Raw genomic sequence first — 27,602 nt, 5'->3', positions numbered from 1 at the left:
ATTATTTTAGATCTAAACTAAAGCTATATATCTTCTGAATATCATGAAATTACTCAAGTCACTCCTATCTTAAATAAGTGAAATACACTATTTTTTGACAAACAGAAGAGTGTTGTAGATAATGAAAATGTACCAAAAGAAAACTATATTTTATTCTATATCTCGGGGAATTTTTTCTTATTATAGAAGATGTCTAAATTCTAAACCAAATATAGCATGCTTTCAAACTCTCAAAATTCTCAATAATGAATCTGTCTTACAAGAATATAAAGCTGGATATTTGAAATATATATATATATTTGGTAATATTTTTGTCTTATATAAACATCCTTTTCAAAATCCTGTACAAAAAAGTTTAATAAAATTAGTACATTTAAAGAGTTAATCTTCTCTAAGGTCCCAAATGTGGGCCACAAGAAATTTTTCATGTGTTTTCTACCTTGGAAATATCTTAGAGAAAAAAAAGCATAGTCAAAGAATTAATTAGAAAAATTTAGTAAGATTTGAAGTGACTTAGCATTCTAAGAACAAAATCTGAAATAAATTTTATATTCTAATTTTCAAGATGTAAACCATATGAAAAATAAATTACTCATATCTGAAATATAATTTCAGATATTTATCATATCTGGAAAAAAGTGCCTGAGTCAACATTAAGAACAAGTTACTAAGCTGAGTACATACAGGGTTTAACAGATTAAAAACCACAATACACAAACAAACAGAGTAAGATTTAGGGATAGATTTGGGGAGATAATACCTTACTTATCCAAAGCCACTTTTACTGAGAACAAGCAAGCAGTTGAGGGTGGAGGAGCCTCAGGGTCAGCCAACAGAGAGGACTTCCAGCTAATGTACAAGAAGCCCATATACTTTTCTTACATGGCCTAATTCAAGGTTTATTTAAGTGCTTCCCAGGTAGCACTAGTGGTAAAGAACCCAACTGCCAATGCAAGATACATAAGAGATGTGAGTTTGAGCCCTCAGAAATAAGAGATGTGGGTTCAATCCCTGGGGTCAGGAAGATCCCCTTGGAGGAGGGCATGGCAACCCATTCCAGTACTGCCTAGAGAATCCCATAGATAGGGGATCCTTGCAGGCTATGCACAAAAAGTCCCAAAGAATTGGACACGACTGAAGCAATTTAGCATGCACATAAGGCTTATTTACTCTTACTTTAGACATAATGTCTAAAGGTATAGGGACACATGCTTCAGAAGCTGCAAACTATCAAGGGAAAAGAGCTATCTGAGTCAGGCACAGTGGCAGAAGTAAACATTTACAGTTTGCATCGGAGACTAGAATAAATAAGTAAATGAATAAGCCAACAGCAATCTGGAGCCACAGTGTAGAAACCAACAGCTCTGTTCCTCTCAAAACCTTAAATATCATCAGGAAATTTTAATACAGGAAAATAAATTTTCATGTTGAGTAACCTAGAAAAGACTGCATGTAGAGTATGTATTTTTAAAAGTTTAAAAAAAAATTAATAAAATAAAAGTTTAGGAAGTTTGTAATACACTGTAGAAAAACTTACATAAAAAATATAGCAATAATAAAAGTAATTTAGACATTTAAATTCATAGATTTAGGGTACCTATAAAATCAGATACATAAAATATTTCTTTCACTAATGATAGAGGATAAATGAGGTGTCACAGTGAAATATCACTCTTTGTATTATCTGCACGTTAGAAATTTAAGAAAAATAAAATTAGGACAATTTCACAAAGAATCAAATTAATTACAAAAGAGGGAAGGTAAAAAATCTATTCAATACCCCAAATCGGAATCTGAGTGAAGCTGAAGAACTGATGGATCTGTATCCCAATGCAGCGTCCTAAATGGTTGTAGGACAACCATGAAGCATTAGCAAAAAAGGCCATAAGTTAGTCAAGCAAATACATTCTATGAATAGCTAAAGCACTGTTCACAATTAAAAACCACATGTTCCGGTTAGTACAAAAAAACATGAGATATCACTCAAATGCTCTAGTTCATGCAATGCAAACATATAACCTAGAATAGTTAAAAAGACAGTATTTTCAGATTTTAAGAAACTAATCTTGCAAAATAATGGATAAGAACAGACAAAACATCCAACATCCCAAATAACACATTATTTTTGGATGATAACAAGCTAGGCTATACATATAGTTGAAATTTGAAATTTCCTAATGAAAAAAGCTTTAGTAAAAACATCTTAGTTAACATATCATAATCTTGCCCAAAGCATTAAATGTGTGCAGGAAATTGTCATATTGGTAAAGGAAATGAGTCAACACATAAGCCTTTTGGTAAGAAAACCAAAGACTATTCCACTGGGATACAAAATAGCTTAAGTTTCCAAAATGTGACCCTTATGTAATTTATGGGTTAAGCACTGCCTTGGGCTTACATGTCATCTGCTTTAGAAAGCAACTAAAGATTTCTGTCTCTAGGAAAAAGCAGACTTTTTTTTGCCAGGAAAAATATTTTATGTTCCAAGAATTTATCTAAACTAACTAAGCTTTTGGAGAATATCAATCCTAAATAAATATTTGGTTGTGTTTAGCCTTGCCTTTTGGGTAAACAACTTCCACGGGATCTTTTCCAAAAGATTTAAGGAAAATTTAGTCATTACTAGAATAAAAGGTCCTTCCCACACTGGTACTCCTGTAGATTAGCAATATGTAAGATAATTATGTACAGTACCATATGATGCTAGAATCCCTATTAAAAAGTTAAGCACAATACATTCAGTGCTACCATCTTTGTCAAATATATTTGTTTCTCGTTTATGCAACAAATTATAATGTACAACTAAAACTACTATAATATTTAAATATAAGAAATGAAATCTTTACTTGCCTATACAACTTAACAGTAAAAGCAATCAAATGAAATAGAGAAATGCTTCATTTTAAAAATATAAAGAAAGATTTGGGGATTTAAATGGTAAGTGTATACACAAAGAAAGAAGGGGCCACAGTGAAGATTTACTTTATACTAAGCAATGAATAGCAACAAACTCAGGCTTTGTTAAACCAGAAGAGGTTCTATGAGATGCTCTCCAAGGAATGTTCTGTACATACCCTTTACATTCTCTAAGAGTTCGAGCTGTTACCAATGACATAGAGCTCCTTGTTAAGGATGTCATTTTGGTCTAAAATAGAGTAAAACTCTACCTCAGAACAGAGCCAGTACTGAAAACATATTGCACAAAGTATGGGATTATATTAAAGGCATCTCCAGACATATAAATTAAAATTTTAATATAATCCTGGCACATATAATTAAAAGCCCAAAAGATAAACTGATCAAGAATGTAAAAAAGGAATAAGGAGCATGGATTACTCATTGACTAACTGTTATCTAAATCTCAGAGTTAACAGAAGTGATTAAGAAAGTGAACTAGAATCTTAATGATATGCAACTTGCCAATCAGCAAAGTTACAGAAATATCATTTTTCATGGCCTCCTATGTATTTATTCATAAATTACCACCAGGCCAAATAGAAACTTTTGGCATTGAGAAATTGTGATTCAGATGTTTTGATATCATACTTGGTAATGTCTAATATGTTTTTTTCCTACTCCCCAAGTGCAGTAATCGTCGACCGTCTTGGCCAGCTGAAGGAGTTGAGTGTATAGGTTTATACGTCTCACATGTCTTCATGCATTTCGCTGTTTATTTTTTCATTATCATCATGGCAGCTCAATTTATATCCATTCTTTTTCTTTCTCAGACTCTAGCATTCTTTTAAAAAGTCACATATTTTAAAATGCAACTTTACTGCCAATATCATCAATTAATCAACAATATTAATTATTTCTCTATTATGGAATCTGGAGATGATTTAAAGGAATTCATAGTTTTCTCGTTGTGTGTACATATATATATTAAAAAGTGAACATATTTAGTCCTCTTGAAAATTAACAATTAAAAATCAGTTTGGATTCTCAAAGGAGATGACATATATATTAAGACTAAAAAGGTATCAAGTCATCTCATTTAAAAAGAATTTATTTTCTCTCCCATTAATCTTGTACTCATTCTCTAATAAAAAAACAAATACCCTTTTTAAAAAGTATCTTTGATATTAATTTCTCATTTTGATATTACTTTCTCAAATGTTTTCTCTGCAACCACCCTGTGTGATTTTTCAGTCTTTTAACTTTACTGAGGCTTTCAATAACTAAGTCAAAGATCTCTCTTGGTAATTGTCACATTGCATTTGAAAATATGTGCATTGTTATAAAATATCTTTGATCATGATTTCTAACATAATTTCACAGTGATAACAGACTTGAGAGCACAGGTATGATTTCAATATCTTTAGACCATGAAATTTTTGCATTTTGTTTTATGTCCCTGGATATGTTCCAGTGTCTCTAGGTCTACAGTCTATAGGAACTGAATAGAATTTGTATCCTGCTGTTGTGTGAAAATTGTATAAATTTTAATTATGTTGAATCGGTTCATAGTGCTTTTCAGGTCTACTATATCCTTCTACTTTTCTGTCTGTTCATTCTACTAATTTTTGAGAGTTTGACATTGAAACTCCAACTAAAAATACTTATTTTAAAAAACTGCAATATAGTGGAACTATATGTAACTTTGTTCTGCATTTTCCAAGTCTCCTGTAAATGTTATCATATTTTCATAACTTAAAAAATAAAAACACATATCCCTAAAGATACTTAACTACTCGTTTTCTTGTTTTACATCTACAAATCTACACTTTAAACACAAGTTAGTACATTATTCTTAGGATTTTTCAATACAGTGAATACTATATTTAAGTTATATAAATTAATGAGCATTAGAATCCAAGTTCCATGAAGGCAAAGACCAGGAACATTATTTTCTTTGCTAGCCTATAGCACTTAACATTAAATTGGCAATTCAATTAATATGTATTCTAACAAAATAAACATATTTCTTAAGTTATTTATTTCCTATACCAATTTACAATATTCCAATTGGGTCTCTCTAATAGTCTTTAGGTTTTTCAATGAAACTCAGGTGATCATATTTTAATTTGCATATGCTACACAGTATTTTTGAAAGCAAACTAGCTGATGCTGCATTATAATCTTTCTATTCTTATTCAAAATCAAGAACAATGAATTAACACAATATAGTATATGCATTAAAATAATATATAATATCAAGTAAGGAAATTTAATAAATTTTTTGTGTTTTTTACCTTGGGAAATATTTTTACTTTGATAATGTATTATAAGGGGAAAATAAAACCCTTCTGAAAATGCCACTTGTTTTACTAGGAAAGGAATACTAACATTTGTATAAAAATACAGAAGTACAAAAGCATGAAACAAATTTAGCCTTTAAAAATGCATTTAGACTAAATAAATTCAGCCTTTAATCTACAATATATTCTTTTATCATGTCACTTAACGTCCAAAAAGAGTATTGTTTAAATCTGCAGTTTCAGTTCTGTAAACAGAACAGGTTTGGAAAGCACATCTCAAATTCAGATTGGTGAGCCTTTTGTGTCTTCTAATTGTTAATGACAACTTGATTATTCAGAACTGATTAAAGGACTGAGTTTATGGATTAGTTAGCCCCTTTTCTTCTTTTTTTGTCTTGTCTTTTAGATACTCATTACTTGTTTGCAACTTCAATCGAGGTGCCTGGGCACAAAGAAGATAAAACTTCTTAGCTTACTTCTCATTAAAAGGTGTTTAAGTTTTCCTGAGGAAGACATTTAACTTCCTAGCCCAAAATAAGGATTCTGAACAAAGATTTTTAACTGGCTGTGTTTAGTTTCATTTCAGTTGCAATAAGAAATAAAAATGTAAGATTTGTTAAATAAAGATTTGGTATTATTGGCAGTGTGACGAAGAGAAGTAATACTTTTCTCAGTATGGTATTTGGAAAGAGGTTGAAATCTTACTGAATGTTTGAAAATCAAGTCCCAACATGTATGCAGGATGATAAAACAAATGTGAGATACTGTTTTACAAGGAAGATGCAAGTTCAGGAAAACTTGGCAACGAACTTTTTTTTTTTAAATTGAGGTATAACTGGCATATAATATCAGTTTCAAGTATATAATATAATGATTTAATATTTGTATATATGGTGAAATGATCACAATAAGTATAGTTAACATCCATTTTACATAGTTACAAAATTTTTTCTTATGATTTTCTCTTTCTCTTTAAGACCCAATCTCTCAGCAACTTTCAAATATACAACATACTATTGTTAACTACTGGAGAAGGAAATGGCTACCCAACTCAGTATTCTTGCCTGGAAAATCCTATAGACAGAGAAGCCTGGCAGCCTACAGCCCATGGGGTCACAAGAGTCAGACATGATTTAGCGACTAAAGCACCATAAGGTGTGTTTATATATACATAAACTGCTGACTACAGTCTCCATGCTGTACATTGATACCGCCATGACTTAGTCTATAACTGCAACTTTGTACCCTTTGACCCCCTTCACCGCCTACCCCTTACCTCCCCCACCTCTAGCAAACATCAAAAATTTTTTAAATGAAAATAAAAATGAATCAGTCTCTTCTCTGTATCTATGAGCTAGTTTCGTTTTTTAAATTTCACTTATAAGTGAGATCATACAGTATTTGTTTTCCCTTTGATTTCTTTCACTTAGCATAATGCCCTCAAGCCAGTAAATACTTTTTAAAATTTTTATTGAAGCACCAGTAAACACTCAATGTTTCCTTAGCAATTATTCCTTATTCTTGATATTTTATGCATTATTATTTTCTACCTAATTAGAATAACTTAATAGAATAGAATTAGGCTGTTTATTTGAAATAAACAATTCAGTTAAACAGCCTAATTCTATTATTTCAATTACCAAATGGAAATTAAGCATAAGAGAGATTTTACACTATTTATACCCAAAACGCTCACATAATAACTAATACAATGCTGCTTAAATAGAAAAAATAATTTAATGAATTAACACTTCTATTTTTAGTATAAGAAAATCAGCATAAATCAGTTAACTAGTCAGTAGCTAAATTAATCAAGTGTAACAGTAAAATAATGTTTTTAAAAAATTTCCCCCCAATTTACAACAAACAATTTCTGTGTCATTTAGATTTCAAAATGTTACAACTACCTCAACATAACTATTTAGAGCTGCTCTATACCACTGACAGTAACTGCGTAGTAAATGCATTCTATCATTAAAATATTAAAGGAAAATTACTGTACCTAGATCCCACGGCGCCATCTCCAGAGTCCTGGCTCCCAGCTTCGCTTGGTGTGCTCACAGATTTGGAGGATGGAGACATAGGAGGAGGGACTAAATAGTGAAATAGACAGGTATCCGCTGTTACTACACGCAGAGGTTGCTCAGCTTATGACGTTTCAAAAGTAATTTAATATGAAGTAATTAACAAAAAAGAAAAAATAATGGCAAACCAAAAAACGAAAGTACATGAATGAAAATGAACAGTAAAAGAAGAGGAGAAAGACAAAGTTAACAATGCATGCTGACGATTCATGCAATTTCTCTGGCAAAATGCATTTGGGCTTTATATTAAAAAAAAAAAAAGGCAAGATTATGAAAGGATGCATTTTCATCTCGGCCAACACCAAATGTGGGTACTAATTTTCAAAGGAAAGCATTCCTTCTCCCCTTTCTAACTTTTTGCTTTTAAGATCACCAGATCATTTATTTTTTGTCAATCTTTTCTTTCAAAAAAAAATTAATGTCTTAAATGATATAATTTTCCCCTCCAAAAAAATAAATAAAAAGAGCCAATTTAGAAAAATGACTACCAGTAAAGGAATGACTCCTTTAAAAGTTCATTAGTTTCCAGCAATTTGGGTGAAAAATGCAAACAGGCCATAAAACAACATGCCTTCTAGACATGATGCATAACATAAAGTGATGCATGCAACTTAAACAAGGCAAGGCTTAATGGTAACTTCCTTACCCCAGTATTCAGAAAAAACTGAAGTGTACAGACAAAGATACAGACACCCAAAATATTCTTAATCCCTTCTTATAGAAAAATACACATTTTTCACAGTATATAAAACAAACAGCAAATGCTCTCCCCTAACTTGTTACTTTTAACATTAGATACCAAAAGTTGAACATGAGTATTTCATGCTATTACACTTGTAAACTTTTTGATTACCATTTCAGGGAGTATAAGAGGATCATCACTGCCATCTTCTGGTTGAATTTTACCATAAATGCCCCCAACCCCAAGTATCTTTTTAAAATAATTTTTCAATGTACAATATCAAGTGACTCATACATTTTATGTTGAACTACAAGCCCTTCTTTTAAAAGTTTACTGAAAAGAAGGTTAAGTTCCTAGTTATATAGGAACCAATCTAAAGAAATATGTACTTAATTAAAAGTCTGTGTTTTTGGAATAGTCACATTCACTGAATCCTTAAAATTATGTTTAAATGTTTACAGATGCTTCAGTAAAAACAGTGGGTCTGCAAATCTAACAAAATGCACAACTATAGTATGATGACTTATATCTTAAACATAGGTACAGAACAGATCAACCTTATTTTTCAATGCCAAATTCTACTGGAAACCAATAGGAAAATTAGAAGGAAAAAAACATAGCTAGTATATTGATTTCCTGAGATACTGTGGTTAATTCTTGCTCAAATTTCAAAAGACCATAAAAACATAATAAAAGGTTTCTAATTTTGCAATTAAAATCTCTCAGAAACAATGCTGAAACTAGACTGCCTGTATATAATTCACATGTGGATAGTACTGCACCAGGGACTGCACGTATAACTCAGAGTAGCCAAACATGACTTGTATCTGAAGTCAAGAACTTCAATGTCCCCTAACTTCTCTTACTTTGCCAACAAAGGTCCATCTAGTCAAACCTATGGTTTTTCCAGTAGTCATGTATGGATGTGCGTGTTGGACCGTAAAGCTGAGCGTCGAAGAACTGCTGCTTTTGAACTGTGGTGTTGGAGAAGACTCTTGAGAGTCCTCTGGACTACAAGAAGATCAAACCAGTCCATCCTAAAGGAAATCAATCCTGAATATTCATTGGAAGGACTGACGCTGAAGCTGAAGCTCCAATACTTTGGCCACCTGACATGAAGAACTGACTCATTGGAAAAGACCCTGATGCTGGGCAAGATTGAAGGCAGGAAGAGAAGGGTCAACAAAGGATGAGATGGTTGGATGGCATCAACTCAATGGACATGAGTTTGAGCAAACTCAGGGAGTTTGTGATGGACAGGAAAGCCTGGCGTGCTGCAGTCCATGGGGTCGCAAAGAGTCGGACACAACTGAGAGACTGAACTGAACTGAACTTAGGTTAAGTTTTTCCTCATCTTTTTGTCCAACTCTCAGTGTGAGGCTTCCCCTTAAGTCCCAACTGATACAGTAATAAAAGTAATATCTAAGAATGGTTTGTCTACTGTGCTGTAAGCGTAAGCACAAATATGTGTATTGAGTTATAGTGAGGTACTACAATGTTTTCATATTAAAGATTTCCAAAGAAGAAATTTTTAGCTTTTTAAATTACATACTTAACTTTAGGCTTAGGAAAATAATTTTTCTAAGTATACATAAATGAAAGACTTGAGGAAAATAGTGATATTACTATCAATCTAATTTTGATAAATTATAAAATTCTTTTCCAGTTAATGTTTTTTTCCCCTTTCTGGTGACTTTAACTCTAATCAATAAGTTCCTCGCCAGTATTTTAACTAGTTAAGACTGTGCTGAAATAAAAAATAAACACAGGGGTGATGCAATCAAATTATCACAGATCTTCAGCCAAAAGCAAAATAAATCACAACTTCAAGTTTGTAACTAGACAAAAATCTCTTTCTCAGAACTATTCCTTCAACCAGTAGACAGTTTTCACACCAGCTGATAAAGACACTCATTAAGGACTCAAAGTTTTATCTGGCCCACCAAACTCTTCTTACATCAGTTTATACCACAGAAGGGACAAATCTAGAAAAAGAAGATGACTATCTTTGAAAAAGGAAGAATGTAAACAGGAAAAAAGGGAAAGGAAGCATTATTTGGTGACTACCTTATTTTAACCTAATTAGTCTAGAAAAGTCAAAGAATATAGTAACTGCACAATAAGGCAATGTCACTATACTCCCAGCCTCCAATAAACAACACCCAAAAATGAATAAATGCGTGCACTCAGGAAGGCTTAAAAAAAAAAAACACAACTAAATAGCTCATAGCCACTCAAATTTCAGCAAAGACTTGAATCTAGAATTCATTTTTAAAAATGGTTTAAGAGTACAATCAGCTTTAGAATTAACGTAAGCTTTATTAATTAGCCTTTGCCAAATACCTGAAATATGATTTGTATGATTAGAACAGTGATTCAATCAGATTACCTTCACCATAGAGTTCTGTATATAGTCTAAAATAAGGCTTTAAAAATAGCACCAAATAAAAGATTTAATATTAACATATGAGTGAATCAGGGGAATGAATTTAAGTTTCTTAGAAGTTTAGAGCAGAAATATCTAATCCTTTCTTCAAAAACCAAGGAAGAAATGTGAAGTAAACTGAAAGACAAATCTACCCCCATTAACTGCACCAATCATGCAAGTAATACTGAAAGGCTGTGACACTGATTCTTTACGACAAAAAGCTAACCAAGAACTAAGAAGGCCTTTCCTACTAGCCTAGAGCTTGGCCTTCCTTCCTAGGATATAAAATTAACACTGCTGCCAACTGGTCTATGAAGAAAACAACTAGAAATTTTAAAACTACAAAGGACCTGGGTATGCACCTAGATTTAGAAACGAGAGTCAACTTTGAGTCAACCACTGAGAACTACACAGACATGAACAAGGATGGTGCACAGCCCAATTATCTTCAAAGAAAGTCTCTAGCAAGAAGGGGCTCTTGCCAGGAAGAAGAACCCAGAAAAGGTGGAAAGCCAAAGAAAGTAAATGTAGGGAGTGTTGGCAGAGCACAAATGGGAGGAATGAGATTCTGTGATAACCAAACATAGCTCATCTATGACACTTGGCACTCAAAGGCTGAGTTACATAGTAATGCCCTCTTGTGGCTATAAGTGTTTCTAGAATATTAACATTTAAGTAACTGTTTAAGTTTTCATACTTTATCTTTTTTGTCTTGAAAGATGATGCTTTAAACTTTAATTTTCTGAAATATCAATTTCTTCCTTTCCTATGACCCCTTCTGCTGATAGCATTAAATCCCTCCTCTGCTGCTAAGTCGCTTCAGTCGTGTCTGACTCTGTGCGACCCCATAGACGGCAGCCCACCAGGCTCCCCCATCCCTGGGACTCTCCAGGCAAGAACACTGGAGTGGGTTGCCATTTCCTTCTCCAATGCATGAAAGTGAAAAGTGAAAGTGAAGTCGCTCAGCCGTGTCCGACTCTTAGCGACCCCATGGGCTGCAGCCCACCAGGCTCCCCCGTCCATGGGATTTTCCAGGCAAGAGTACTGGAGTGGGGTGCCATTGCCTTCTCCGAATCCCTCCTCTAACCTCCCCTAAATGTTTCCTTTATTCTCTTTAATGTTTCAGAGCACATGTAAATTTTCTAAAAGAAATTAATAAAATTTTATAGTTAAAATACTATAAGGAATCATTAAAATTAAGCTAAACCTGAAAAAAATGACTTGATAACATAGATATTATTCTATCTAAAAATCAGAATTACTAGTTATTAGATAAATAAGTGCTAGGGAATGTTGTACATGATGATTAGAGTTAACACATACATAACACTGCTGTATGATACATAGGAAACTTTAAGAAAGTAAATCCTAAAACTCATCATTAGGAGAAATTTTTTTCTTTTTATCTATATGAGATGATAGATGTTAACCAAACCTACTGTAGTAATCCTTTCACTATGTGTGTGTCTGTGTGTGTATATATATATATACACATACACACACATGCATATTACATATACACATAAATCAAACCATCATGATGTACACCTTAAACTTATACAGTGAATCTGTCAATTATTTCTCAATAAAACTGGAAAAATCAGATTTAAAATATTGGAAGTTACAAGAGAGGGAGATAAATGAAGCTATACTTATTCTGACTACCAAACTTCATTTATTCTGAATAAAAAACTGATTATCACAGTATACAAAATCAATATACTATGCCCTACTGATACAGATTCAGGCTACAGAACAATTGACAAAATCTGTTTTCATCTCTTTGTAAGATGGTTAAAACAGCAGTCACACATTCAGAAAGATTCACTTTTTTGGGAAGTGCGGGAGATCAGTGTTTATTAACTCTACATTTGATAAAATATGTCTTGAAAGTTGTGCCTAAAATTAACTTTCTTAAGACTGTCCACTTAAATGTCATTAAAAAAATAATCAAGCCATATTTCTTTTGTGAAATATTCAAATTTCAATTTCCACTATGCACTTTGCTTAAATTTAAACAAGATTTTGTTGTTATTGTTTTTAAAGCAGATGGCTTTTATTGGTCTTACTAGGTGGAAAGACATATGACCTAATAATAATTGAACAATCATTTAAGCGTCCAGTCTGCAATGGACACCAGGGATAAAAAATGTAACATGCTATCACTGCTCCCAAGGACCTCTGACAAAAAAACAATCAAATGATCAAATAAATAAGAATCTATCAGCAAAGAGAAGCTAAGAGCAGTCTTATTAGCTGTATCTCTTTAAAAAAACTAGTACTTTTCAGTAGAATCTTTTCAAAAAAGGGAAAAAGTCCATTTTAGCTAAAACCAGACTGATGTTTTTAATAAATCCTTTTGAATATTCTTGTGGTGTTTTCATACTTCTATGATTTAAAAATATTTAATAAATACATTTCCAGTGAAAATAAAAACAAGTATCCATCCATGTTATGATACAGAAACTATTTTTATTGTTACTAGCAAGAAAGTTTGACAGCCAATGCTTTCGCCTGTATCCTTTATTCTCCAGGCCTAATTTCAAATAAATACTAGAAAGATCTTTAGATACTTGTGAGAGAACAGAAGGTGGAAAACTACACAACTCACTTAATGAGATTACTATAATCATTATAATAAAACCAGACAAAATATAGTAAAAGGAAAAAAACTATAGGCCTGACTCTGAGTTATAGATGAATCCCTAAATATTAGTGTTACGTAAGAAAAATATTCTCTCATAACTAAGATGGATTTATTCCAAAATGTAAGCATGCTTATACATTTGAAAATCTAACAATATAAACTATATTAACATTTTAAAAGACAATAAAAAGCATATAATCATCTCAAATATGAGGAGATCCATGAGTTTGTCATACATAGTTTGGTGATTTTAAAGAATGTCAAAATTCTTTGTGAATGTGGGCTGGGACTTAGTGACTCTTCCAACAGACAGACAATGGCAGAAGCCATGTTCTCTGACTTCCAAGGGTAAGTCATAAAACGGACAGCTTCTTCCCAGCTCTCTTTCTCTCTGGACTGCTGACACACTGCAGCCAGGTGACATGCTGCAAGGATACTCAAGCAGGTAGTTTCATGGAATGGCCCACAGAGATACGAACGCAAGCCACCCACTAACAACAGAAGCCAACCTGCTGGCCAGATGACTGAGCAAATCATATGGCTGATAAAGCAAATCCTCAGGCCCCAATCAAGGCTTCAGATGACTGCAGCTCAGACTGATCTTGACTTCAACCTCATGAGAGACCCTGAGCCAGAACCACCAAGCTAAGCCACTACCAAATTCCTGACTGGCAGAAACTATGAGTGATAATAAACCTTTATTATTTTTTTTTTTAAATCAAACTGATACAAGAACAAAAAACTTGAATAGACTATACCCATTAGAAAAACTGAAATGATAAGTAACTCCTGCTCTCCACTATCCTCTGGGGACAAAAAGCATAATCTGAGATAGTTTTACAGTTGAGTTCTACCAAGTGTTTAATGAAGAGACAATAGCTATCTTTTACAACTGCTCCACAAAACAGCAAAAGAGAAAGCTATCCAATTTATTTTAAAACCATAACCACGGTGGCCACAGAACATGAACAGCATAAGAAAATTACAGGCAAATTTCATTTATAAGCATACATAGAAAAACCCTAAATAACATAACTAAACGGAGAAAAATTAGGTTGGATCTCTACCTTCTACTGTATTAAAAAAATGTAACATAAATATCTAAAGGTTTGAAGGCTAAAATAATAAAGAAAATGTAGAATATATTTGTATTCTCAAAATAGGAAAGGATATCTTTTAAAAGACGACCAAAAAAGGGGGGGGGGTTGTCTATAATAGATCTGACCACTATTAAAATAAAAGATTTAAACATATCAAAATGTTCGATCCTTGTTCAGGGATCTAAGATCCCACATGTTCCAGAACAACTAGCCCCGTGCTGCAACTACTGAGCCCATATGTTCTGGAGCCCGTGTGCCACAACTAGAGAGGCTGTGTGCCACAACCACCGAGCCCAAGCACCAAACTAGAGAGTCCATGCGCTGCAAGGAAGACCCCTCATAATGCAAAGAAGATCCCAGGTGCCGCAACTAAGACCCAGTGCAATCAAATGAATAATTCTTTTAAATGAAGGATTCTGTTTCAATAAAAGATACTATGATGGAAGCAATCTAAATGTCCACTGACAGAGGAATGGATAAAGAAGATGCATTACATATATACAATGGAATATTACTCAGCCACAAAAAACAAAATAATGACATCTGCAGCAAAATGTATGGACCTAAAGCTGTCATACTGAATGAAGTCAGACAGAGAAAAACATATCATATGATATCACTTATATATGGAATCTAAAAAAAAATGGTACAAATGAACTTATTTACAAAACAGAAATAGAGTCACAGATGTAAGAAACAAACTTATGGTTACCAGGGGGAAGAAAGAAGAAGGGATAAATTGGGAGATTTGGACTGACATATACATAATAGTACTGTATAGCAAAGGGAACTCTTCCCAATACTCGAACTATATGTGAAAAGAATCTAAAAGAGTGACATACGTACAGGCATAACTGATTCACTTTGCTGTACATCTGATACTAACACAACATTTTAAGTCAACTATAATTCAATAAAAATTTTTGTTTAAATACTGTAGATAATAAACTAGGAAAAGGTATTTTTTAAAGGACTAAAACAAAGAAGTCCTCTCTTAAGTATACAAGGAACTCTTACAGCAAGATAAAAAACCCTAGTAGTAAATGGACGAAGAACATGAATATGCAATTTGTAGAAGGGAAAATGTGAAAAGTAGATAAAAGAAAAAATGGTCATTCTCACTGTAAACAGATAAATGTATATTAAAACATTTTGACATACTATTTTATACCCATCAAGTAGATAAAAATTAGAAAGTCGGATAATATCAAGTGATGTGGATACAATGAAACAGTTACTTTCTCACACACTGGTAGCAGAAGGATAAACTTAGTTATTCTTCAGAGTGGTAGGTAGGACCTGAAAAATGTAAGTCTACAATAACATACCAAGCCAATTCTTCAGCATACATTCCAGAGAAACTCTTCCACAGTCCTTTCAAGGGAAAAGAATATATTCTTTGCAGTGTTGCTTGTGAAAGCAAAGCAAAGAGAGAAGAAATCACTAGGGAACAGATAAGTAAAATAGAGTATATGATAGAATATTATGTATCAGTCAGAAATAAATAACTAGATGTATATATTAACAACATGGGTAAATCTCAAATACAAACCTGCTTTGAAAAAAAGGAAAAAAAAAAAACAAAGTGAAACACAGAGCACAATACCACTAATGCACATAAAACATATCCACACGTAGATATATAAAAACTTGAAAAATGTCAACACGCGCCAGACTGATCAAAAGGATGTATGTTAAAAACCCAAGAATCAGTACTTAATGCAAGACTGTGAAGGAGAATGGAATTGGAGATGGGTAATGAAGGAGAAACACACACACAACTAAAGAACATTCAAGAATAGATGATGGAGGTAGGCCATAAACTGAGAAATATGAGCAAGTGAATTTAGTGAAACTGAAGTCCTAAAAAGAATAGAAAAGAAAAAAAAAATCCTACGGGAGAAAACCAAAGCCAAAGGCTCAGAAAAAAATGATCACTTAAAGCTTATACAGCAAACAAGCAACTTGGTTTAGGTTCTAAGGTATTTTTTTCTTAAACAAGATAAAAGTGTTTTGATTCATTTACTTTTAAAATTGCAATATGCAACATAAGTTTATTAAATAAAAGACATAAAAATTAAAGTATTTCTACCTTCAAATTTTATCAATAAGAAAAAGACAAATAAGCTGAAAGGGCTTCCCTGGTAGCTCAGCTGGTAAAGAAACCGCCTGCAATACAGGAGACTCCAGTTTGATTCCTAGGTCAGGAAGATCCCTTGGAGAAGGGATAGGCTACCCACTCCAATATTCATGGGCTTCCCTGGTGGCTCAGATGACAAAGAATCGGCCTGCAATGTGAGAGCCCTGGGTTTGATCCCTGGGTTAGGAAGATTTCCCTGGAGGAAGGCATGGCAACCCACTCCAGGATTCTTGCCTGGAGAATCTCCATGGACAGAGGAGCCTGATGGGTTACAGTCTATGAGGTCGCAAAGAGTTGGATATAACTGAGTAACTAAGCACAGCACAATAAGCTGAAAGAAATAACAATGAACCCAAACCATGAAAGTAACCAGCTTTTTTCACTTTAAAACTTTTTAGAAATAGTGACTCTAATAAGACAGGTATAATACTTAAAGACTGTTATGCTACCGTTCACAACAATAGGCATACAGCAGGTACTACCTCTGTTATTTGTCCTCTGGACTAGATGGAATTAGCCCACAAACTAACCCTGAAATTTTAGGTCCCTGAATGACAAAAGCCACATCAAACTAAAATACTATGTAACAGCACCCAGTTCAGAATTATTTTAAGTAAGCATTTCATGTCTATATGTAACAAGATTGTCCTCAGTACTTTTACTATTTCAGCTTTTTGGTCTAGTACTGTTATAAAAATGAAGAGTCCAGAAAAAGAACAAGATTAAGTCAAACTGCTGCCAAAATCAGCTACCAATAGGATTTCCCTTATTGGCACTGACAGCAGAAGGTTATAGGCTTCTCCTTCCACTCCTATACCTTTGAACATCAGTACACTTTTAGAACTTTGATTCACTATACCTCTCTTTAACTTATAGAAAGGATTATAGAGTTAAGAAGATCAGAATCACAATCATCTTTGAGCTTAACACAGTATGGCACAGAAAACTAGTTCAAATGTCTGTTGAAATAAGTTACTGATTTAACAAGAAAAGTCAATTGGCTTATGTTAATAAATATAGTCTCACAGCTCTTCTGAACAAACAAAATAACTATGTATTAACACATCTGAAAAAAGTCAATTCCTAACATTTTAAGATTAATGCTTTTTTTGAGGCACAAATAAGAAAGATATACAAAATACACTAAATCAACTCACTCATCTCATGTATATCTGAGCTGAGTAAGATCTATGCCTCCCTTTTATTAACAGATATAATCTTATCCTTACCAATGGGGGATTCTGCAGTTAGACCCATGCTTTGAAGCAACGCTTCAGCTTCTCTTCTTTTTTTTTCAAGATCTGATTCTTCTTGCACAGGAGCAACTGCTTCCTTCTTCTGATCAGTCTAAATTTTTTAAGTTAAAACTTAAATTTACATATGGTATGAAACATTTCCATTTGCAAAAATACATAGGTTTTAAATAATGTGCTAACACTGTATACATTTGGAGGTGGGCTTAGTTTTGAATACACATTATAGTCACTAAATGAAAATCATTCTCAGAGTTTTAGTAAAAATCTCCAAATGATATGTATTAAATTGATTCATTTTTATATGTAAAAGAAGTTCTCACAAAAACATTCTGAACAGATATGTTCAAAAGTACAGTCAATTTCTATTTAATTTATAATATGAAATTGCTATCCATGGTCAAGAATTGTGGAAATCTCACAAATACATAAATATCACAATGCTATGAAAAAAAAATAAAGACTATCATTTAAGACATAACAAATTTTAAGTAAATGAACAATTTGATTTGTTGAAAAAGTACAAGTGCCTCAAACTTCTATATGCAGTCTTCATTGTCTTTATGCAACTTTATGTAGAGGATGTTTGTCAAAAATTCATCTAGAGAAAGGTTTTATTTTTATCAACTATTGGTCTTATTTTCACGGTTTGGTAAAATTAAAATTTACTCTTGCATAGCACAAAACATTTTTCGTTACTGAAATTTTTACCAACTTTTATTTTAGCCATTTATAGTTTTAGCAAAATCTTCCAGTTATAACCCTCAATACTCTCAGATCAATACTCTCAACATCTTAAGGGAAATTTAAGCCTTAAAGGGAAAAGTCTTATGTATACACCTCAAAAGTCTATTTCAGCTAAGACAACCATTACTCATACAACTATCGGCAGTGAACTTTTTTTAGTCCTAATATTCTATCATACCATTTTAACTTAAAAGAGTCATCAGAAAATTTCATTAAAATAGCCAAATAAACTATATATTATCAAGTAAACACTGTATCGATATATAACAATTAGACTTACTGTTTAATAGCACTGATTTAATGTCTCTTGTAATGTTTGATAAACTTTAAATTAGATATAAGTCATGTAATAGATATTCTGTACGGCCACTTACGGCCATGTTTAGAAAACAAATACCAAATTTGCTCAGTTCTGAAGGGTTCAAGACTACAGGTACTGGTTTGGAATGGTTCTGCCAGTCTTACTCATGCTTCTGTCAGTTAGTTTTTAATCAAATAGCTAACCGAAAGGTCCAACACTCTTACAGTAATGGATCACAAAAAGGTTCAGAATAAACTAGAAAATTCTTCAACTGTAGGCCTTTACAGCATCATAGCAATGCTGCACATAAATTGTACCTTTGGTTTTTCTTTTTCCCTAAGAGATTCCAAGAAGTCTTGGCTATTATTTAGGCCAGTGGTCCCCAACCTTTTTGGCACCAGGGACAAGTTTCATGGAAGACAATTTTTCCATGGACAGGGGGTGGAGAATGGTTTCAGGATGATTCAAGCGCATTGCATTCATTTATTTCTATTATTATTACATCAGCTCCACCTCAGATCACCAGACATTAGATCCTGGAGGTTGAGGGCCCCTGGTTCAGGCTATCACATAGAAAAACTTCATACTAATGTCACATTAGGAACAAACTATCTTAACACTGGCCATTTAAAACACTGAAGATAAAAATATACAAATCTGTCTACACAGGTTTCATAGGGACAAATGTGCATTTCAAGACAGGAGCAAGTAAAATATTTCTAGCTCAGGGTCAATGGATATTTGCCATACATAATAAAATCGTGATGCCAAAAGTCAGATCTAAGTATCTAGCCCATCTTCATGATAGTATCAAACCCACTTACCTGGTAAAAATATTTCAATGACCAACTCATGACAAAGGAGAGACAATCAATTAAGTAACCCCTTAATCAATTAATAATCTAGTCTGTATTTCTCTTTGCCATTATTTATTCTGACTACTAGCAGTTCTGACTGGTAAAATATTCAGATAAGCTCAAAGTCCAAAGTAAGCTATGATGCATATCATATTTTAACAGTAATTACAAGGCAGATGCCCCTTAGTAAACATATTCCTAGAAGACTAAATATGTATATTGAGCTTTTCACCTAGAGTGCTATATGTGCAGTCACAACTGCTGGAATTTTAACTATTCTGAAAGTATTAAAGGTATAAGCACTTAAAATCCAATTATTTTATATTATCTTAAAAAAAAAAATCAAACATACTTCCTTTTTCTTTCTTTCTTCTTCTTTCCTCTTCTTTTCCTCTCTGATTTGAGCCAACCGCTGCTTCTTACGTTCCAACTCTGCCTTTAATTCACTTTTGTCAGACATGTTTGCAACCTTAAGAAGCATACAATCATTTACAATCATCATTAAATTGGTAAAAGGAGCACTCTTCTAAAACTCTGTCTTTCAAGAAGAGAACTGTCTTGAAAGGCCATGTAATTCAAGGTCATCAAACGAGAACATGTACACTCTACTTTTAAAATAAAAGAAGCATATATACTGCTGAGACCTGAAAATCATTATAAACAGATGTATATAGGAAATATTCACAGTTGAGCATAGTAATTAGCACTCAGTAAACTCTATAATGTTCACACGCTCAAATTTAACACAAAGTCTCTGGCTCTTAAAACAGAGGACGTGGATTGCCATTAAAAGCCAAGACACAGCAAATCTGCTACCGGTTTTGCATTCACTCCTAGAAATCTGATAAAACAGGCAGTCAGACAGAAAATTCCTATAAATTCTAAGACTACCATGCAATAGTAATACTATGGAGAAGCAAAACACAAATATACCTATCAATTGTACTTAAAGGTAGAGCTTCCCTGGTGGCTCAGGCGGTAACAAATCTGCCTGCAATGCATGAGACCAGGATTCTATCCCTTTGGAAAAGGAAATGGCAACCCACTCCAGTATTTTTGCCTGGAGAATCCCATGGGCAGAGAAGCCTGGCGGGCTCTATAACACACAACATACAACACACACACACACACACACACACTTTAAGTATGTTGGGGTCGCAAAGAGTCGGACATGACTGAGCGACTCTAACACACTTTGAGTCAAAGCCCAACAACAAAGTCTGATTGAATAATTGCATACAGGTGACAGAACCGCTCATCCTGCGAGAGGCCGGAGCCTCCAGGCCTGACACATTCACTTTCTTAAAACTCCAAGAAAGATAAAGTCTCAGGAATTTTGTGCTACAATCTCCGCGTCTGGGTACTTTCTAACACACACCGGTTGAGCAAGGCGAAAAGGAGTCACTTCTCCCCTGGGTATGGACCAAGAGGGCGCGGTTCACCTAGGGCGTCTTAGGGAGGTGGCCTCGAAAGAGCATCAAGGCTTCTCGGGGCCCCTCCGAAGGGTCCAGAGAGAAGTGAGTGGGTTCGTCGAAGCCCCGGCCTTCCTGACTCACCCCGCCTCTCCTTCCCAGGGCCGGGCTGGGCTGGGCGGCACTGTCAGCAGGCCAAGCCGCCCTTAGGGCCGAGACACAGCAGACAGAAGGAGACGGAAGGGCCGTCCACCCACCTGTTCGGTGGCGGGATGGGGAAGAGTCCGCCTGCCAGCAACTTCCCGGTAACGTCCCTCTCCTTCGCCCGCAACAGCAAGAGCCGCCACCACTAGTTCCGCGGCTTCCCCCAGCACACAAAGAGGGATGGGCGGCGGCTGCTACGGCGAGAGCTTAGAGACAAACAGCTTCGCCCCAGCCAAGGCGCTCCCAGAAAGCAAGGCAAGGCCCCAGCTGCGGGGAGGAGTAGCCCCTCTACCACTTACCTAGGTAAAGCAGTAGCCAAGAGATGAGACAAAGACTCCACGCAGGGACCCGAAGCGTTTCCCCTTTGCAGAGACTGGAAGACTAAGCCTAACAGCCTGGGGCTGGCTAAGAAAACGCCACCCTCGCCGGATTGGCTCCAAAGAGAACTACAAGCCCCAGCTGTGAGGGAAATCGGCATTCGGCGAGCAATGCACTCTGGGGGTAGTAGTCAACGGTAGTCGCAAAGCATGCTGGGACGTGTAGTGTTTCCTAGTCTTTAGCGTTCCCTCTTTGAGGCCTGCCTTCAAGATTCCAGAGACAAGCTTCCAGCTGTTCTGTTTAATGTAGTCTCCTTGGTTGGTCAGTTCTCACAATGTTGTATGTGTTCTATCTTAAGATATTTGATTCCACATTGGCCTAATTTTAAAAAGTGGTGAACTTAGGTATTACACTGCACATTTGGTGAACATTTCTAAAATATTTATACCGGTATTAAAAAATACCTTATAGAGGTTTAAGCAAAATCTGTAATACAAAATCTAAATTTTGAAAATGTAGTGTAACCTCACTGTCAAAAAATGTGAGAAATTGTCTTTAATTATGTAAAGATTTGTAAATCTTTACTCAGTTTTCACCAGCGTTCATGGTTGTAAACTTGATTAGCTGGATTATTGCAGTTATGAAAATTAACAGTAAAACCTCTGATTGCTATATTTCCTCTTAAATTTCTTCCTGTACACATGGAATGTCTATTTGAGCCTGCAAATAAAATGATTACTGTTGCAATCAATGGATCAATAAGAATATGATGTACTCTTTTCCAGCCAGGGACCTAGAAATATTAGGAACGGGTCAAAAAGAGAAAATTTGTGTACTAGAAGGTACACAAATAGTTCCTGAAGGAACTATTCAGGATGCAATATGGAGAGACAAAAAAATAATAAGAAAGATTTAGAAACGTGGAGGATAGGAGGAGTAGGTCTAACAAACATCTCATGAAATTTTAGATGAGAAGGGGAGAGAGAGTAGAGTAGAGGCAATTTCAGATGAAAATACAGTTTTCCATAACTAGTGAAAATCACCAATTCACAGATTCAAGAATTCTGGTTAGTTGCAAATAGGATAAATGAAAAGAAATCCACAATTTGATACAGCTGAATGTAACTGTAAGAAAGAAAAAAAATCGATCCTGGAAATAACAAAAATTTCCATTAACTGATGAATGGATAAAATTGTAATATATTCATACTGTAGAATACTATTCATCAACCAAGAGGAATGAACTACTCATATACGTAATGGCATGAATGAAACTTGAAAACATCATGCTGAGTGAAAGAAGCCAGACGTAAATGGCTATGTACTGAGCTCATATTTGTGAAACCCTAGACAAGGCAGACTTGTCAAATAAGTCAAATAGTCATAGACTTATTGACTATGCCAAAGCCTTTGACTGTGTGGATCACAATAAACTGTGGAAAATTCTGAAAGAGATGGGAATACCAGTCTACCTGACCTGCCTCTTGAGAAACCTATATGCAGGTCAGGAAGCAACAGTTAGAACTGGACATGGAACAACAGACTGGTTCCAAATAGGAAAAGGAGTATGTCAAGGCTTATTTAACTTATATGCAGAGTACATCATGAAAAATGCTGGACTGGAAGAAACACAAGCTGGAATCAATACTGTCGGGAGAAATATCAATAACCTCAGATATGCAGATGATACCACCCTTATGGCAGAAAGTGAAGAGGAACTCAAAAGCCTCTTGATGAAAGTGAAAGTGGAGAGTGAAAAAGTTGGCTTAAAGCTCAACATTCAGAAAATGAAGATCATGGCATCCGGTCCCATCACTTCATGGGAAATAGATGGGGAAACAGTGGAAACAGTGTCAGACTTTATTTTTTTGGGCTCCAAAATCACTGCAGATGGTGACTGCAGCCATGAAATTAAAAGACGCTTACTCCTTGGAAGGAAAGTTATGACCAACCTAGATAGCATATTCCAAAGCAGAGACATTACTTTGCCAACAAAGGTTCGTCTAGTCAAGGCTATGGTTTTTCCTGTGGTCATATATGGATGCAAGAGTTGGACTGTGAAGAAGGCTGAGCGCTGAAGAATTGATGCTTTTGAACTGTGGTGCTGGAGAAGACTCTTGAGAATCCCTTGGACTGCAAGGAGATCCAACCAGTCCATTCTGAAGGAGATCAGCTTGGGATTTCTTTGGAAGGAATGATGCTAAAGCTGAAACTTCAGTACTTTGGCCACCTCATGTGAAGAGTTGACTCATTGGAAAAGACTCTGATGCTGGGAGGGATTGGGGGCAGGAGGAGAAGGGGACAACAGAGGATGAGATGGCTGGATGGCATCACTGACTCGATGGATGTGAATCTGAGTGAACTCCAGGAGTTGGTGATCGACAGGGAGGCCTGGCGTGCTGCGATTCATGGAGTCGCAAAGAGTCGGACATGACTAGCGACTGAACTGACTGAGACAAGGCAGATGGAGAAGGAAATAGCAACCCATTCCAGTACTCTTGCCTGGAAAATCCCATGGATGGAGGAGCCTGGTAGGATGCACTCCATGGGGTCACGAAGAGTCAGACATGACTGAGCGACTTCACTTTCACTTTTCACTTTCATGCATTGGAGAAGGAAATGGCAACCCACTCCAGTGTTCTTGCCTGCAGAATCCCAGGGACAGGGGAGCCTAGTGGGCTGCTGTCTATGGGATTGCACAGAGTCCGTCACGACTGAAGTGACTTAGCAGCAGCAGCAGCAGACAAGGCAGAATCCTAAACAATGACAAAAAGCAACCCACGGTTTGGTTGCCTGAGTTGGGCTAGAGAGAGTAACTGTCAAGGAGTCAAAAGGAAACTTCTGGAGTCATGGAACTATTCTGTTACTGTGGCTTGGTAGTATATTTTGCAATCAGAAAGTGTGAGACCTCCAATGCTGTTCTTTTTTGAGATTGTTTTTAGCTATTTGGAGTCCCTTGAAGTTCCATATGAATTTTAGGATGGTTCTCTTTATTCCTGAAAAAAAAAAAGGCTGAACGGATTTTGGGGACTGATTGTATTGAATCTGTATATTGCTTTAGGGAGTACTACTGCCATTCTTTCTTTTTAAAACCTTTAATCAGACTCATTAAGAAAAAGAGGGAGGGGGCTCAAAACAATACAACTAGAAACAAAAAAGGAGAAGTTAACTGGATACCACAGAAATTCAACGGATGGCAAGAGACTGTTACAAGCAACTGTATGCCAATAAAATGGACAACCTAGAAGAAATGGACAGATTACTAGGAAGGTCCATTCTTCCAAGAATGAATCAGGAAGAAATAGAAAATATGAACAGACCAATCACAAATACTGAAATTGAAACTATAATTTTAAAACTTCCAACAAACAAAAATCGAAGACCAGATGGCTTCATAGGTTAATTCTCTCAAACATTTAGTGGAGAGTTAACGCCTAACCTTCTGAAACTTTTCCAAAAAAATCCAGAGGAAGGAACACTCCCAAACTCACTCTATGAAGCCACTATCACCCTGATACCAAAACCATACAAAGATATCACACACACACACAAAGGAAGAAATTTACAGGCCAATATCACTGACAAACATGGACGTAAACATTCTCAACAAAATACTAGCAAGTAGAATCCAACAATATACTAAAAGGGTCATACACCACAATCAAGCAGAATTTATCCCAAGGATGAAAAGATTTTTCAATATCCGTGAATCAATGTACACCACATCAACAAACTGAAGAATGAAAACCATATGATCATCACAGTAGATGCAGAAAAAACTTCTGACAAAATTCAACACTCATTTATAATAAGAACTCTCCAGAGAGTACTGCTGTCTTAGTATCTTCCAATCTGTGACCTTTCAAAGTCTTCTGTGACCATGGAATATCTTAGTCCTTCTTTAATTTCTTTCAATAAATTTTTCTTTTTTTTGCTTTCATTGGTTCTGGTTTTTAATATACAGGTTTTGGCCTGCTTGGTTAAATTTTATTTAAGTATTGAATTATTTTTCATGCTTTTGTAAATATATTGAATTTGTAATTTCCTTTTTGGGTTGTTCATTGCTAGAGTATAAAATACAGCTGAGCTTTGTGTGTTTATCTTGCATCCTAAAACTTTGCTGGATTCATTTATTTGCTCTAACAACTTTTTTTTGTAGATTCTTTAGTATTTTCTGTTCACTATGAGGTTATGTCACCTGTGAATAGAGATAGTTTTACTTCTTTCCAATTTACACATAGTTTATTTATTTTTCTTGCCTAATTTCATTGGCTAGAATTTCTGGTACAATGTTGAGTAAAGTGATAAGAGAGAGCACACTTGCCTTATTCCCTAAGGGGAAAAACTTACAGCCTTGAAATTACTTCTTTTTTTTAAAGGTCAGAATATCTCCTCCTTTCATTGAAAGAGTAACCAAGATTATTTCATGGAGTCTGGTCTCTCTTAAGACCATGGGAAACCCCTCAGCTGTTATTTGGCCCTACTCACCCAAGGAACTATGTCAGCTGGAGGAACTGATGACTCCAGCTTTCAGGCACTGAGCTGAAAGAGGTGTGGGAAATACCTAGATATAGTTTGTAATTTCCATCCACTTAATAGGGAAGAGAGACTGTGTGAAACCCTTTAATTAGTTTCTATCTCCTAGTGTCCTGAAATTTCTATCTCAATGTGATTAAAGAATCACTGGCCAAACAGGGATGCATATCTGTTTTTCAAATTCTAAAATCTGATTAAGTAAGTAAAGGTATATATAGCCTTAGAATGCAGTACCATAAAACTTTTGAGATTAGTGTGGTAGTTCTCTATATGCTAATGACAAATGACCTTCATTATAATTTACAATTGAAAAAAGTAAGGTACAACCCATGGCTGATTCATGTCAATGTATGGCAAAAGCCACCACAATATTGTAAAGTAATTAGCCTTCAATTAAAATTACTAAATTAATTTAAAAATAAAAAAATAAAATCTAAAAATAAAGTAAGGTACAGACTATCTAGAATGAAAACCACAATCACAGAAAGCTAACCAAAATGATCACATGGATCACAGACTTGTGTAACTCAATGAAGTTATGAGCCATGCTGTGCAGGGCCACCCAAGATGTGCAGGTCATGGTGGAGAGTTCTGACAAAACGTGGTCTATTGGTGAAGGAAAAGGCAAACCACTTCAGTATTCTTGCCTTGAGAACCCCATGAACTGTATGAAAAGGTAAAAAGATATGATACCAGAAGATGAGTCCCTTAGGTTGGTAGGTATCCAATATGTTACTAGGGAAGAGTAGAGAAATAGCTCTAAAAAGAATGAAGAGGTTGAACCAAAACAGAAATCACACCCAGTTGTGGATATGTTTGGTGGTGATAGTAAAGTCCAATACTGTAAGAACAATATCGCATAGAAACCTGAAATGTTAAGTCCATGAATCAAGGTAAATTGAACGTGGCCAAGCAAGAGAGGGCAAGAGTGAACACTGACATTTTAGGAATCAGTGAACTAAAATGGACAGAAATGGGTGAATTTAATTCAGATGACAATTATATCTACTACTGTGGGCAAGAATCCCTTAGAAGAAATGGAGTAGCCCTCATAGTCAACAAAAGAGTCTGAAATGCAGTGCTTGGGTACAATCTCAAAAATAACAAAATGATCTTGGTTCGTTTCCAAGGCAAATCATTCAACATCAGAGTAATCCAAGTCTATGCCCCAAACACTAATGCCAAAAAAGCTTAAGTTGAATGGTTCCATGAAGACGTACAAGAACTTCTAGAACTAACACCAAAAAAGAGATGTCCTTTTCATCATAGGGGATTGGAATACAAAAACAGGATGTCAAGAGGTCCCTGGAATAACAGTCAAGTTTGGCCTTAGAGTACAAAATGAAGCAAGACAAAGGTTAACAGAGTTTTGCCAAGAGAATGTACTAGCAACAACCTCTTCCAACAACACAAGAGATGTCTCTACACAAGGACATCACCAGTTGGTCAATACCAAAATCAGATTGATTATATTCTTTGCAGCCGAAGATGGAGCAGCTCTATACGTCAGCAAAAGCAAGACTTGGAGCTGACTGTGGCTCAGATCATGAGCTCCTTATTGCAAAATTTGGACTTACATTGAAGAAAGTGGGGAAAAGCACTAGGCCGTTCAGGTATGACCTAAATCAAATCTCTGATGATTATACAGTGGAGGTGATGAATGGATTCAAGGGATTAGATCTGGTAGACAGAGTG

The 27,602-nt window shown here is 35.1% G+C and overlaps 1 protein-coding gene across 12 annotated transcripts in view; it reads right to left on the bottom strand.

The window, feature by feature from the left end:
- Positions 1-21,501, bottom strand: part of DYNC1I2 (dynein cytoplasmic 1 intermediate chain 2) — a 53,963-nt gene extending 32,462 nt beyond the window's left edge. For 2 of the 12 annotated variants that reach the window (XM_086358105.1, XM_086358128.1), the window contains exons 1-5: positions 21,353-21,501; positions 19,790-19,906; positions 17,509-17,626; positions 7,201-7,291; positions 1,781-1,840 (exon numbers count right to left, since the gene is read on the bottom strand). In XM_086358105.1, coding sequence (XP_086214231.1) covers positions 1,781-1,840; positions 7,201-7,291; positions 17,509-17,626; positions 19,790-19,897 — 377 coding nt within the window. In that variant the 5' untranslated portion in view covers positions 19,898-19,906; positions 21,353-21,501. Of the gene's footprint in view, positions 1-1,780; positions 1,841-7,200; positions 7,292-17,508; positions 17,627-19,789; positions 19,919-20,993; positions 21,227-21,352 lie in introns of those variants that run through there. The other 10 variants (XM_086358114.1, XM_086358137.1, XM_086358144.1 and 7 more) reach the window with 6 other exon arrangements.
- Positions 21,502-27,602: the final 6,101 nt, after the last annotated feature.

This window comes from Bos grunniens, chromosome 2 (assembly GCF_055505025.1).
Source record: "Bos grunniens cultivar Pamir isolate PY7600 chromosome 2, Bosgru_T2T1.0, whole genome shotgun sequence".
Lineage (NCBI taxonomy): Eukaryota > Metazoa > Chordata > Mammalia > Artiodactyla > Bovidae > Bos > Bos grunniens.
Note: the sequence above shows the minus strand (reverse complement) of the source record. Positions and strands in the feature narration are given on the sequence as shown.